This window comes from Haliaeetus leucocephalus, unplaced genomic scaffold, assembly GCF_000737465.1.
Source record: "Haliaeetus leucocephalus isolate CR32 unplaced genomic scaffold, Haliaeetus_leucocephalus-4.0 Scaffold1007, whole genome shotgun sequence".
Lineage (NCBI taxonomy): Eukaryota > Metazoa > Chordata > Aves > Accipitriformes > Accipitridae > Haliaeetus > Haliaeetus leucocephalus.
In genome coordinates this window covers 2,049,780-2,065,868 of record NW_010973443.1, presented here as the reverse complement: position 1 = coordinate 2,065,868, position 16,089 = coordinate 2,049,780, and the positions used below count along the sequence as shown (strand labels likewise).

General features: G+C 36.3%; 1 protein-coding gene across 1 annotated transcript in view; it reads right to left on the bottom strand.

Annotated features, from left to right (window-relative positions):
- Positions 1-16,089, bottom strand: part of LAMA1 (laminin, alpha 1) — an 86,419-nt gene that overhangs the window by 15,029 nt on the left and 55,301 nt on the right. Inside the window, exons 36-49 of the mRNA XM_010584835.1 lie at positions 15,079-15,289; positions 14,720-14,836; positions 14,465-14,628; positions 13,207-13,345; positions 11,855-11,948; positions 10,487-10,603; positions 8,372-8,554; positions 7,901-8,055; positions 6,020-6,163; positions 5,066-5,199; positions 4,684-4,834; positions 4,021-4,145; positions 2,310-2,460; positions 473-617 (exon numbers count right to left, since the gene is read on the bottom strand). Of these exons, the coding sequence (XP_010583137.1) occupies positions 473-617; positions 2,310-2,460; positions 4,021-4,145; positions 4,684-4,834; positions 5,066-5,199; positions 6,020-6,163; positions 7,901-8,055; positions 8,372-8,554; positions 10,487-10,603; positions 11,855-11,948; positions 13,207-13,345; positions 14,465-14,628; positions 14,720-14,836; positions 15,079-15,289 (2,030 nt within the window). The remainder of the gene's footprint in view (positions 1-472; positions 618-2,309; positions 2,461-4,020; positions 4,146-4,683; positions 4,835-5,065; positions 5,200-6,019; positions 6,164-7,900; positions 8,056-8,371; positions 8,555-10,486; positions 10,604-11,854; positions 11,949-13,206; positions 13,346-14,464; positions 14,629-14,719; positions 14,837-15,078; positions 15,290-16,089) is intronic.

Genomic DNA, 16,089 nt, shown 5'->3' with positions numbered 1-16,089 from the left:
TTGTACTTCCAGCTATTCTGTTAATATCATTCATTCCTCTCTGCCAAAACCAAACCTGGGGAAGTCTATAGGAAAATATGTATATGTTATAGCTATTAACACATATTATTTCTAATGCATTACTTCCCAAACATGGGCCCCAAAATACTGTTGTAGTAGGTGCTATTAAAACGAAGAACAGAAAACATGATCCCTGATACACAGACTTGGACAAAGATCTTTCACTCTTTAAAGACTATTAATATGTTTTTGTCTAGCAGCTTCTGCACTACCTGCTCTTTATAAGATGTGCCAAACTGAGCACAAGATTTACACTGCTGTCCTTCTAAAAGCAAAGTAACATAGGTTTGACTGCTAAAGAAATGGCATTGGAAGTGACCAAATTTGGTTGCAATGATATTCCCTGTGGCTATCTTAGATATTTCTATTTGCAAATGTGCAGAGACCTGTTTTTTTTCAGTCTGCAGCCTACCTTGTTTCTTGTTCCGACTGAAGGAAATTTTATACCACGTTCCATTGTTATAACGATTTTCTGTTGTAAGAGCAAGAGGTCCTGAACCTAGATCAACAGTCAGTCTCACTTTGCCATCAACAAGCTCAAGGGACAGGAAGTCTCTCTAGGAGGAAAAAGCAAACAAACAAGCAACAGATTAAAATCTTCCAAAAGGATGCATCCTTGGCAGGTTTGGGCTACTGTGTGAAAAAGGTTTGGTAACTGTTGTACCTAGACTATTTGTTAGGCTGTCCTGGTTTCAGCTGGGATAGAGTTAATTTTCTTTCTAGTAGCTGGTATAGTGTTATGTTTTGGATTTAGTATGAGAAGAATGTTGATAACACTGATGTTTTCAGTTGTTGCTCAGTAGTGTTTAGACTAAGTCAAGGATTTTTCAGCTTCTCATGTCCAGCCAGCAGGAAGGCTGGAGGGGTGCAAGAAGTTGGGAGGGGACATAGCCAGGACAGCTGACCCAAACTGGCCAAAGGAATGTTCCATACCATGTCACATCACAGTATATAAACTGGGGGGAAAGCTGGATGGGGGCTGCTGCTCAGGAGCTAACTGGGCATTGGTCAGCAAATGGTGAGCAATTGCATTGTGCACCACTTGTTTTGTATATTCCAATTCTTTTATTATTATTATTGCAATTTTATTATTGTTATTGTTGTCATTGTTAGTTTCTTCCTTTCTGTTCTATTAAACTGTTCCTATCTCAACCCATGAGTTTTACCTTCTTTTGGTTTTTTTTCCCCGATTCTCTCCCCCATCCCACTGGGTTGGGAGGGAGTGAGCAAGTGGCTGCGTGGTGCTTAGTTGCTGGCTGGGGTTAAACCATGACATAGGCCCAAGACAGTTCTTTGCTATGTTTAGGAAAATTAAGTTACATGTACCTTACAAGGATGTCTTTTTGTTTTGTTGTTATTCTTGCTTAAATGCATCATCAGTCTTGATTACTCAGCAGAGTAAGGTTTAAATAACAAATGTCACATTTGGATTTTTTTGGATGAAGTTAAGAGTAATTTGATTTGACTGTTAGCATAATGATCAAACACTACAATGTTCTTTATGCAAGAAGCAAAGTGCTTCTTCACGCAGTAAAAAAGACTTTCTAAATTGTATTAAAAGTGCCCCCTCTGCACTGTAAAACTTAAGTCAGATATCATTGTGCAATATATTCAGGCAGTGAGTACATAACAAAGCAAAAGAATAATGCAGTGACTCTGAAACAATCTGTGTCTAAACAAAGCTTTGTCCTCCTTCAGGAAAAGAAAACCACCAGCTAAGTATGTGGTAAACTGCATGACACGACAGTGAAGGTCTGGAGCTAGGTCTAGGTTATATTGCTGTTGCAGGGAGTTTTATTTAATTTATTTCATTTTACTGAATTCTCATCTTAAGGATTTAATTCAATATGCCCATTCAATATTGTCCTTCTGCAAGCTCAGTTCCAAAAGACTTTACATTCTGCAAAGGTTCCTCCAAATGAACAGAACTCGTTTGTTGCCCTACTGTTTCTTTTTCTTGCCTAAATAATCATTAATTTTAGTCTAGAATTAAAACAAATTATGAAGCATTGTTTTCATTACTTAATTTTGGCCTTAGTATATGTGAATATTTGCTCCAAGGAGTTATCTCTAGGGTTCCTGTCTTTACTCCTTCGGCTTATGATGTTAATCACAAGTGATAATCTATACAAAGATAATAACTTGGTTTAATATACATAAGCTGAAAAGTAACAAAGAAGAAAGCAAGAAACCATCAAGTGATCTAAACACAGTTTTTGACAGCTTAAGAATCTGATCCATTTTCTTACAGTGCCATTTGAAGCAAGATACAGAATCAGCCCATTAGGTGAAAAGGTACTGAAAAATATTATTATCTGAGTCACAGTTGAGCGAAGTGCCTTCTCCACAACTGAGTATCCACTGCCATCAAAGTGGAATGAAGTGTCCTCATCCTGTGGGCTACGGAAGCAGAAAACAAGAGTTTAAAATGTTAACTGAAGATTTGTGGTTTTCCAGTCATTTTTATATAAAATACAAGAAAAGTTATATCAGTTGGTGCAGCCCCCAGGCAGTGTGATTAGAAAGTGTGGAAAGAGACTTGAATCTTGATGTTATGAATAACTGAAGGATTCCAGCCAAAGGCCACTTTCATTATAGAATCTTACAATACAGGATTTAGCCATGGGGAAGGATGTGTACAAGATAAAAAATGTTCTTCCCTAATATATGAAAAAAACCCCCATCGATTCCTTAAGGAAAAAATAATTGTTACAACATACACCCTCTGATTTAAAACATGTTTTCTATTTATCTGTCCTGGTATCATCTGGGATAGAGTTAATTGTCTTCCTAGTAGCTGGTACAGTGCTATGTTTTGAGTTCAGTATGAGAAGAATGTTGATAACGCTGATGTTTTCAGTTGTTGCTAAGTAGTGTTTAGACTAAGTCAAGGATTTTTCAGCTTCCCATGCCCAGCCAGGGAGAAAGCTGGAGGGGCACAAGAAGTTGGCACAGGACACAGCCAGGGCAGCTGACCCAAACTGGCCAACAGGGTTTTCCATACCATGTGACGTCACATCTAGTGTACAAACTGGGGGGAGTGGGGACAGGTGGATCATCGCTCGGGGACTAACTGGGTGTCGATCGGTGGGTGGTGAGCAATTGCACTGCACATCATTTGTACGTTCCAATCCTTTTATTATTGCTGTTGTCATTTTATTAGTGTTATCATTATAATTATTAGTTTCTTCTTTTCTGTTCTATTAAACTGCTTATCTCAACCCACGAGTTTTACTACTTTTCCCGATTTTCTCCCCCATCCCGCTGGGTGGGGGGGGAGTGAGTGAGCAGCTGCATGGTGCTTAGTTGCTGGCTGGGGTTAAACCACGACATTATCAAAATGCTTTGCATAATTGCACTTACAATACGTCGTGTTCTATTAGACCCTTTCCCTGCAATATAATACTTGTAAAAAATCTCATACAATCAAGCAGCACCCTCTGCTGTTTCTACAGGAAACATTCTGCAAAAGGCAATATAGTCAAGCATATTTCTTTTCAATTCCTTAAGCATAAAAATAGTACGGTCTGCAATCCCCTTTCACAACAATTACAATAACAGTAGCAAGTTAGTTCAGTGGCTACAGTTTTGCTATAGATTTTTTTATAGGAGTGCTTTACACTGTTTCTTATCCTAGGAAAGAATAAATTTGTCTTGCTGGAAATTACTGGAAAGCAAACATTCCAAAATAGTTTGATTCACTGGCAGTCCCTACTTCCAATACACAAAATAGACCACAGCAATAGAACTCCTCTGAAAAGGTGATAAGTGATAAAATTCCATACAATGAAATCATTTGACACCACTGGCACATTCAGATTAGTGCGTTCAGAACTGTAAGTTAATGATCAATGAAACACTACAATTTGTCTGAGTTCATTATTTTTAGCTAGCACAGAAATATATATTACAGATGTAAATTACTCTGAATCTATTACAAAAAAGAGTGAGACAAAATACCTTCCAAAACAGCCATTGCACTTGCCCTCTCTTTCCATGTAGTTCCAAAGACCAATAGATTTGCCATTCAGGGATGCCTCTCCCATGCACCCTTTAAAATGGGTCACCTTAACAGCAGGTGATTTCTGTAAGACAAAAAATACTTCATGAATAAAATTAATGTTAAGTACTCTGAAAATTATGCAGCCAAATTTTTGCTCGGTTGTTTTCCGCGAACTCTAACTTTATTAGATATAAATCATAATAAAAGAACACTTTTTAGCATAACTAATAACAATTACAATTTAAATCATAATACATAAATTTGCAGCAAGTAAAAAAGTAAAATAACTATGTCCTTGACCTATTTACATGCCTCATTGCATGAATAAAAATGGCAAACTAAAAGAAGCCATGGAAGAAGGAAAAGAAAAACAAATTCTTTGTGTAATATCTACATATCATGCATGCACACAGAGCCTGTCCTGGTTAACACTTTATGCACAAATTTCCAGGGAAAATTAACTTCAGGATACTAGAATATCCTTATAGCATCTTTGCTTTATGTTCAGAGTACCTGGCATTTCTTGATGAAGTTACAAATTCATGCAATTATTTCTAAGTCAAAAGTATCTCTCAAACATGATTAAAACATTTTACAGACTGCTAATCTCAGAATTTAACCTTGATTTGCCCTCCAAGTCCTCCAATAAACATTAGGGTTGATTTGTTAACATCCAGTATGCTGGCTGTCCCCGGAGAGGTTGCAGTTTTAGATGAAGGCTTCTGATTGGAGTTCATTTCCTCTATGCTGAGTGTACCTGTTTTTCCAAACCTGCCAAGTACAAATACTAATAGTCTTAGAAATCACCAGGCTTAATCAACACATGCTATTGGCTGCTCTTTTTAAGGACAATAAAAATCTTGTCACTGGAAGATGATTTGTGTTGTTTATGCCAAGTTCACTCACTAAGTCGCTGGACATTTCTACAATACAGCCATCTCATTAAAATTAATAATAATCAATTTTCCTATCCTACATTTATGCCATTCTCATTTTAACTACCTGGTTGCATGTATTCTGTGCCATTTGTTGTTGTCAATTTGAAAATCAGGGTATTCCACTCTTGTTGATCCAGAGCCTAAATCCCAAAGAAGAGCTACCTTACCACGTCGCATCTCCACCGCAAGGAAGTCTGCCTGAAAAACAACAGGGCTTATTCTAATACAGGACATTGAACATGTAGTTTCTGCTTTGTGTCTTTTAATATGTAACATTGAGAAAGTCTTTCCAGACTCCTGTCCCTACTTCCCATATTATGGGAGTTGACTTTTAGCAAAATCAGGCCTAGTTTTTACTCATTTTTACTTCTAATGAAACAAAAAACCTCAGCTTATACACAAGTAGGTGAATGTTTTCTTTATAGATATATAAAAATGTGATGTACACACACGTAGCCATACAGAAATACGCACTTCTGAGTGTATGTGAAGTGACCTACCAGTCTATGAAAAAGTACTATCACATTATAGCATGCCACAAGGAGCTAATAGGTGTGAGTTTATTAGGATTACAGAGGGAAGGAAGAGGAAGGCAATGTGACAGTGAGCCATCATGCTCCGTTTCAAGTGAGTAGATGCACCATGCTCATGAGGGCCAAATTCAAGTACTTTCTCTGCAATACCAGAGAAATTGCTTGATATACTCCAGCATGCTATATGAAAGCATCACAGAGTGTTACACTCCATGAAGTTAATGCACAGCATGGGAAAAGGAAGGGGGAGTTTCATGACATGGCCAAGAGGCAATGCTGAGAAATCAGGTGGTTTTATTCCCTACCTTTGAGGATCTCTGGAATCACCTAAGGCACAAAAATATTTCCACCCCTAGTGAACACATTTGTCTGCCAGGGGCCTCACCTGGATACTTAGTTTGAAGTCAAGTAGGAAAAAACATATATATGGTCATTTAAAACATTTTACTACCATCACCTTCAGTAAATGTATGCCAGAAACTTACCTTTCCATTGCTACCCAGGTAGAAAAGGAGGTTATCTGGTTCAGCAGTTTTCACATTGAGCGTTAAGGTGTTGTAATTCGTAGATGAAATTTGGGGTTTGTAGGCACGAATGCAATCTCTGTCTGCTGACACTGCAACTTTAATCTGGGGTGGAGGGGGGAAGGAGGAAATGGAATCTAAACAAGACTCAGTGTACACAGCACATATTTCTGGAATATGTACTTAGCTTCTGACCAACAAATACAACCTATTTGCTGAGATACTTTCATGCAATCTAAGTATTGCTACCTGGGTTAGATCATAGCAATCTCCTAGGAATCACTTGACAAACAGGTTCACAAATAGAAAAGAACAAATTCTGTCATAATTCACACATTCAGTTAGGAGATTTGAAGCCAGTAAATTTAGCTATTCAAATACCTCAGAAAATAACAATAAATCTTGGGTCAGAAGTATATATATTAGTAAAAGCCACTGTAATAATATCAGAAAATAGAGATACAGAAATTAAAAACCTTTAAAAAAAAGAAACAATTTCTAGTCTACGTTGAAATTTGTTTTGTTTTTAAATTTAAAAGGCAGACAGTCTGCAATAATTCTTGTTATTTCAACGTTTTACAACACAGTTTGCATGACTATTCAAAAGATACATTTGTGCATATATTACCAGTTAAACTATTTTAAGATTAAGTAGAGAAATTCATATTCCCATTGTCATACCACTAACTCCTTTGAACACTGTCTAGTATACTGATAGGATAGCAATTCAAGCTAAATGCAGCCAAACTACAAGGAGCTTGTAGCATGACAGAAAACCCATTTTAACAACAAAAAAGCCTCAACTTCATTGAATATGCCTGCAACAACTAAACACATAAAGCACACGTGAGCATATGCATATGGATAGATATAGAAAGTCTCTCATGTAGTAAAAGTTTAACAAAAACCAGAACAAACTCAGATTTGGAAAATGGGATTTTGCTTTTACTTCTTTTCACCCCGCCAGGAACGTCTGTAGTTTATGACACTTCAGAAAATACTACTCCCTCTTTTCTGCAGTAGATTCATTAAGCTTCAGTAGACTGTGACAGAGAAGCAATAACCATATAATGAAAGATATTTGCAGAAAGAACTGAAAGCCTCTTACTTTTTAAAACAAAACCTCCCTAAACTTTACAATAACATACCTATACTAAAGCCAGAGGCATAACAAATATTACTGAGTGCAAAGTCATTTTCATATTCCCCTCACAGTTTAATGAGGTCCATAATATAGTTGATTCACTTTTATTGTCTTTAAGGGGGGGCAGAGATTCAAAAACAAGTATATTATTTGTCTTAAAAGTATTCTGGGTGCATGGCAGCTTCTTGTAAAGAAGAACATATGGATATGGCAGGGCGTAGATGGCAAATTTATTGATAGAATCAACAGTCCTGTTAAAAAATTTGTAATGATATTCGATGTTACATGGAGGCATCCCCCATTAATCTCTAAAATAAGTTTAGAAATTAACATCTTGTCCTAAAAAGAATGGCAGCACCATCCCCTCACTTGTCTCTTTCTCACCAAAATACCTCTGATTGCTTTCTGACATACCGTATTTCATTATTTTTACAGGAAACAAAAGGAAATAGTAAATAAATTACTGCCTCGCTGTTCTGACAAACTCACAAATACAGTAAGAAACTTGAAGCTAAAACTATAAAGTGTACCAACAGCCCTGCCAGTATGCTTTTAACATCAGTTAGTACTCTTGGACTTCAGTGAGATCCCATAACAACCAGGTACTTTGACAGTAAGTTTTAGGCTCTTTATCTTGAAGAACTTCCCTGCTAAAAAGTGAAAGTGAAGCTGTTCAAGTCTGGGATGATGGAACTTACAGATGCTGCCTGCTTGCGGGCCTGGCTGATGAGCTCTTTAATTTCAGACAAGTTTCTGTTCAGGTTCTCCTCTAGCATTTTCAAGGGCTTCAGCCTATCCAATAAAAGACTTGCTTGTGCTTCAACTTCTCTAACTTGTTTTTCAGCTATGATTGCTGCCAAAACATAAATGAAATTTTGAGGCAGGTTGAAAGAGAAATGTACTTGTTTTTTGCTAAAATACTTAGCCAAGGTGGCCTGTTTCTGATCATTTTGTTTTCAGCAATTTTAAACATCAGTAAGGAATATCCATACTTAAGGGTATCGCATGTGACAGCTTTAGAGGTCTTTTAAAAAGTTAGCACATCTTTATTGAATTAGGAAGAAACTTTCAGTCCACCAGACTCACATTTAATGCCTATTAAAACTGAGTATTAGTACTGCTTCTGCAAGCAGTGACATTTCTAAAGAGCAATGAAGCAGCAAACTTACCAGCTTTTGATGAATCAGTTATAAGTTCACTAGTTTTCCTCAATGTGTCATTAACTCGGGACAATGTAGAGGAAGTATTCAGCAGCTTTTGACTGAAATCCCCAATGTGACTTAAACCTACTACAGCACTGGTGTTTGCAGACACAGCCAGCTCTTTCACTTCAAGCATGTATTTCCTTGTATCTGAAACACAGTTCCCAGGTTAAAAAAAATTCACAGCTTTCATACATACCTGGGAGTAATAAAGGCCTGACTTCATAACAACACCATTACAAACATAGTCAACACACTAGAAATGCTGTCAGTTACATTCCTTTCATAGCAAGAGTTATATGTTTGTTTGTTTGTATTTTTTCAGTCTGTGAGGGGAGCTCCAAACCAAGACCTACTGTGATCTAACTTTGCTTAACTGTTGAATGTGCCATGGCTTACAGAGTGGGAAGTTTACTTTCTGTGAAACTGGAGTGCCAGGAGGCTGGTGCAACACCTCTTGCCCAGTTACTAAGTTGGAAAATGGCCATGGCTATGGCCCTGGACAAAACACAGGGTAAATGTTCCCAAGCTGGTGATACAGATATGGATCTAGCTATAGATGTAGTTATGTTTATTCATACACACAGAGGTATATAATAACAAAATATATTACACACATATATAAATAATAGAATGTGCAGCAATTTTAATTAAGGCTGATCAGTTTAGATTTTCAAGTCTTTTGATCAAAAGACTTGATTAATCCAAGTTTCAAATTCTAGGAAAAATGTTTTATTTTTCATGACCAGCTCTGAATACAATACAGACACAGAAGGCAGTGATGGGGAACTTGATTCTGCCTATCTCAGCAGGAAGATTATATGAATACATCAGGCTCATAGTGTTTAAGTTCCCTAAATAAGTGTTGGCACCCAGAGTCACTAGTCTGGGACTTACATTTTGAATCCTACAGAAAGCTGGTGAGGCAAGAGGTCTACTACACCCTTTGCTTTGGGCTGCGATTACTTATCTAGTGAGTGCACCACTCCCAGTCTCAGTCTACCCCTTACACCCCCTGTGCCCAGAATAGTGGGAAGATGCTGCAGCTGGCACGAAAGGCCTGATTTAGGTTTGCAGGGATCCTTCTTCACCACCAGTACCCTATACAGAGGGCAATGTCACCATGAATCTCTGCCCAGATAATAAAAATTTAAAAAAAAAAATTAGAGAGAGAAAACTTCAAGAAATATAAACACAAAACTGAAATCAAACAATGTTAATCTGTGAGTTAAGGGGAACAGTCCTATGATTTTAATAATGCCTTAATTTTCAATGTTTAGCTTTAGGTTAGATGATAGCATCCTGCAATTAATATCCAGTGTAACTTTATCACTAATATCACCCTTTAGTGTGAGTTAAGAACCTGAGTCATAAAATGGGTATTTTAAAGCTTTGGACTTAGCAATCTAATCTGGACATACAGTACAGCCCAACAACCCAGGCAGGAGGTCTTTATGAGTGTTTTTCTACCTTAAAAAAAATTATTAAGGTTGGCAAAGTATTTCAGACACTCTTATTCACAACTTCAAAGACATTTTCTCTATTAGTTTCCATGAACTCTAGGTCTTGCCTTTATCCAAAATAATGACTTTTTTTTCCAAAAGGAATTCTTTTGTTTTGGAAAAGCACAGAAAGAATGTTTTAATAGGTTAAATGAAGTCAGCATTTACAACAAGAAACCATTTAGATGCAGATAAGATTCACAGCACAGTATAAAGAATTTTGAAACAAGCTATCAAAAGAAAGCAAAACCTCACAGTTCCATATATGTCAGTCTCTATGTGGGATTAAATATTCTAGAACTTCACTCTCTTCTTATATCAGTGCAATTATATTGCTCTCAGAGCCCCTCCTGATTTACAGCAGTGTGAAATGGGAATCAGACTACAGACCCTTTATGATAACCCAGTTGTTTCATGGGTTTACTAAAAAAAAATGCAAAGTATTCGTTGTAAGGGAAGAGGCTAAGTCTCCAGCATAGGTTATTGCTAAGTCTCTGCAATCAGACAATGAACAGCATTTTATTACAATTGCACTAGACGGTTCTCTAATAAGGAGAATGTCAATATAAATTTCACTTACCATTAGGCAATGCTCTTAGTGTCAACAGGGAATCATTAAGCTGGTTGACAATTTTATCAGTACTTTCCTGAATATTTTCTACCTTTTTGTTCAACCCATTCAATCCAAATAAAAGGCCTGTTGGAAGAAATAAGTGTGATTTTTCTATGCATAAACAAATACCATACAACCCACACAAATGCTATGTATAGGGATAACAAGCATTCACTTATTTAATAAATGGAACTTTCTGTTTTGGGGTTTTTGTTGGTTTTTTTTTTCCCCAACAGAATTTGCATTTTACAAGCAGGAATGCAAAATAAATGCAGTATGCACAGATAAGCTCCCGTGGGCACTGTCGCATTCAAAGTTACGCTTTTTGGCCAATTCCATCAGGCTGAATTGGTAGAAACATAGTCAGGAAAAGGCTCTAAATTAAAATGATTCTATGATTGTGAACTCTTATTTTTATGACGTTCTTCACTTTTTGTGATATATGACAGGAGTCAAAGAAGTGTTTTTCTTTTATTTATTTGTGATCTGTTTGCAGAATCCTCTCACTAGAAATAAAAATATGCAGAACAGAAGGAACAAAAAAGGTATGTATTCTGTCCATCTGAATTACATAAAATGCATACATATTTGTAAAGCCATTGATATTAAAAGCAAAGACCATTTTACAGTTATAAGTTTATCTCTGCAAAACATTCACTTTGTCCAATTTTGCCCAAAATTTCCCTTAGGGCCAACCTCTGCTCCTACACAAAGTGTATGTTCAAAATACTTTTGAACTTCCATGGTGCAGAGTTCAATGCCTTGCTGATATCTTTGGAGAAATAAAAAAACAAAAGGATTCTGGAATTTATAGAGGGACACTGAGCCAAAAGGTACTTTGCACAGACAAAAAATGTTCAGCTTGTTACTGTATTGCAACGGTGTAGAAGGAACAAGTAAAAATTATTATGGTTTAAATATATCATCCTACATACTTGTGTAATCCATGATTTATTAGATGAAATTGGATTAATGGATTTCTTCAAGAATTATGTTTGTTCGTCTACTGTACAATCTCTAATGATTTAATTCATAAAATTTAGAAAAACAACCATTTAAAGAAAGCATTGCTTGGAGGTAAATGAGGTATAGTGAAGGCCAATTTTTTTTAATGTTTACAGAGAAAAACTGTATTCTTACCCAAAAAAGTAAAGTACTACATGACTCCATAATATGTTAATCTTAATTGTATGAAAATATGTATATAGTCATAGTTATATGCAGTATTTTACCTTAGCTTATGCTCATTAAAAAAAAACCAAAAAAACCCCCACACCACAAAACAGGATACAGAAAAAGAAATAAAAGCAGAAATGTGAACTCTAAAGAACTGACCATCACTTTTTTTTTTCAGATTTTTAGCTTCATTCTGAAATTTGGAGCTAAGCAGTAGAGTTTCTTTTCCAAGAAGACTGAGGGACTCCTCTGGCTGAAAAAAACAGTATCAGTTGCCACAGGTGAAAAACAAAAATTCAGCTGAAAACTTTAAGTATCTCCAGATGTCTACTTCAAGTTACTGAACATTCTCGTTATTTATGAGATATTCTATTTATTACCTTATTAAGCATCAATTAAAAAAATACAAGTTGCAATCATTTGTCCAAGAATGTGACATTGAATGTCTTTGTGAGTTAATAAAAAAAATAAAATAACAAAAACCTGTGAAACAAAACCTACCAAATTCTAATTTGAATACTGCTACTGATTCAATGTTGCCTTTTGGAACACCAGTAATTCTAGTTCCAGGCCTACATAAAAATTCCCAGCACTGAACACTTTCAAGTGAGATATCTCAAAATTCCAGTCTTTAAAGTGTTCTTTTAATCCATTTCTTCAACTGGAAAATCTGGAAAAGTACCTTGAAGGATTCATGCTGTACAAAGCTTTAATAACACAGACTGCTATAAAATAACATGCAAGGTCACAAGACAATGCCAATTATTTTGATCACTATCACGTCAATGTGTTGTCACATATTTGTTTCTTCAGGCATAATGTGCATGACACTTGTAAAACATATCCCATTCCTTCCTGGGGTTTACAATCACAAAAAGCAGAAAAAGATAAGAGGGGGGGAAATAGAAAAGTATGAAAGTAATAAGGTCAGACTGGTAACTGGTCAGGTCTTTTTAATCTACTGTTTCAATGACAACCTGATAATCTTGCAAGGCAGAGGGATAGCAGATGAGACACAAACATACATTTGTTATGAAACATCCTCGACCAAAAGAAATATCTGTTGTTGGGAATACCTAGATAGAAACGGAAGAAGGACAGGTCAAATAAAGAGATGGCTGAAGAATTCCAAAGGTGGAAGGGAGTGCCAGACATTTTTAGGAACTTAAGTTCCACAGGAACACTTGTCAGATGACTGATATAAAAACTCATAGAATCAACTACAGTCCAGATAAGCATGCATTAAACATTAAAGAAGAAACAAACAAACAAAAAGGTAAAATGGTACTGTGGCAGAGAGAAAAGCAAAGTAAGCAGAACATGAAATCTGGTACCATTACTGCTTTGGCATACAGATTCAGGATACAGTATATACCAGTTGGTAGGACAGACTGCCATACATGCCTCCATCAAGACGACTCAAATTTCAGCAAGTGCAAAAACAATTAGAACAAATATTCCAAAATGAGAAAGGGAAAGACGTTAATTAAAATACTAATATTGATACTTACTAAATCCAAGGGGCCATTCACAACTCTAGATGCATCATCTGCCAAACTCTCTGTTCTTTCAATCACGCTTTTAACGCTGGAGTGTGTATAGACAGCAGCAGTTGTGTTCAGAGTCACATTTCTTACTTTAGAGAGGCCACTAAACAGAGAATTAACAAGCAATTCTGTTTTCATGAGAGTGTCTTAAGCACTAAGTTCCACGTCTTCAGTTACAACATGCACATCTTTCTATAATACATGATGCATTCTGAAAAAAATGAGCACATCTTGCCCTATGTTACGTAAGGAGCTTTAAGTTCATTATTTTGAACTGAAAAAATCAGTTCAAAGATGTTTTTAATCCAGCTTTTTTCTATTTTGATCCTTTTTGTTTATGGTCAGTTTTTCGGTTTATAAAGCCACTTAGTCACTTAGAACAAACAAATCTCATCACCTAAACAGAACAGAAAAACAGGTTCCCAGCTGGAGCTCATAAGCAAAGTAGACAAATAACAGAATCTAGGAGGAAATGATAAGCATCTGAAAGCCATTCTGTATTAAATTTTGCTTTATTGAGTTTATCTGGCTGCATTGAAGTCAACAATGTTGCTCAACGTTACTCAGAGCAAAATTTTCTGTTCTCATACTCAAAATACATGTAAATTTTCCAATCATATGATTTAACTTTTAACACATATCTGCTGACTTTAAAAGACAAAACAGTAAGAATCCTAGAAGGATTTCTGGGATAGAAGATTAATTTCCAATGAATTAACTGGAATGAATTCCCAACTTTTAAATTCTAAGAGTGCATTTGAGTGGATTTGAGATTGCAACCCACTCATTTCTGCAAGATGCTTTGAAAGCAACAATAATGGAGGCATAGTACAAATAGTTTCTTGATGAGATTCAGAGATATATTGTCAAGAAGTATTCATACACAGACCAGAAGTTTTTCAAGCCATACCATGATATACTCACTTGGCATTTATTAATTCACTAGTTACTGTGTAAGTCAGCCACATGAAATAGGAGACTAATCAACCCCCTCCATATCATTTAATAAAGGTACACTGCATTAGAAGTAAAAAGCACTTGAAATGAAGAATAGAAATTGATCATACAATGGCTTGGGTGGGAAGGGGCCTTTGAGATCATCTAGTACAACTCCCCTGCCATGGGCATGGAATTCCTTCAGTGGATTAAGCTACCACCTATTTAAATTAAATCTGAGACTACTGTAAATCTCTCCCAATTTCATATTTCTTGAGTTTATCACCTCTCTAGTGCATCTGCGAGTCTTTGGAATTGGGTGGCATGGTCCTCGGCTCTGTATACCAGGTCAAGCACTCCTCTCACAGACATCTGCATCACCAGCTCATCCACGTGGTGTCGCAGTTTGGTGCTCCATAGGACTAACCCATCATGGTGGACCTCCAGGTTCTGCACAACAAAATGGTTTCTTTTTTTTTTTTTTTCAATAGCAAACTACACTTGATAGTGTCAAAGAAGATGTTAAAACTTAAGAACTTACAGATGTAGAGTTCTTTACATCTTGGGTAAGAGCAGCAGCAGCGTTCACTAGGACCTTCCCTTCTTCAATGAGCATAGTTGAGACTTCTTCACCTTCCTTTATATTTAGCTTTTTGTCCTATAGCATAAACCAAGTGTTTTATAGTAGTCTGTAAAGTCAGCTAGTGCAGATGAGTTCACATAACACGTAATCATTTTTTTGTTTTCAAACAGGGGTCTGGCTTCCTTTGAGTTTTTAAGGTATTACATATGTGAACATGTTTAAAGAGGTACAATTTTATTAAAGTCTAGAAAGCAGCTTTTAAACACAATTTCATATTCAATATTTCTTATGCAACAACACTGACTGTCCAGTCTTACATTTAACTCTGCCAGGTTGCTAGAGATAAGAGGAAACAAGCGATTGGTCTCATTAACGTTAGAGAGCGCCTCGTTCACCAGGTCCTGGGCATCTTCCAGTCTGCTGTTGTGCTTTGATAAGAGCTGGCTTGCATCCTTTTTTAGTTCAGCAAGCTCCTGCTGGGGTTTAACATATTCTTTCTGAACCTGGATCAACAGATTTTCTGCAGCTCTGACAAAGAGAGGAATCAGAAAATAAATAAACAGTGAAGGAGAAACCTAGTCATAGATTTCTTGAGGAGAAAATGGGGTCATGTGAAATTAATTTAAATGGATCTCCTTAGAAGGTCTGCAATTTTTTTCTATAACAACATACATACACACAGTAGGTTAGTTACTCATCTTACCACACAAAGAGATGTCTGGCTGGGGGAGAGGGCAGTAATACAGTTCATAAACTCTGTATGTGGTGACTAGAAGGGAAAGGGGCTAGTATAAATCACATTTGCTTAGACTTAATTTGGGACATCCCTCATATCAAAATCTCTGTGAAACATTCCTCTGGAACTGTTCTGTATCTTAAAAGTAGTGATTCATATTTTAAATGTAGGATCAAAACATGAGTTATGAGGACTGACACTGGAAAGAAACAAGTAACCAGAACTGAAAGACATATAACTCAAGAGTCCTGGAAAGTTTAAATATAAAATAAAAATAAATAGCCTCATTAAAATGAACACTGAAATGAGTAATCTCTGCACTTAATCTTTTTTAATCAGTAACAGACATTATCTGGGAAATATCAAATCACCCCAAATTTTCAGTAGTTAATCACTTCAGCTGTTCTATTTGGGAATATTTGGATCTCCATTTGAACACTTTCCAGTATTGAAGGAATTGAACTTAAAATTATCCTGAAAGTCTATCCCTTTGTTTCTCTTCATTTCAGCACACACATTGCACACTGCAACTCCTGTAATGATACTTTTACATAAACGTTTGTCCCATTTAATCTCATTTCAAATCATATAG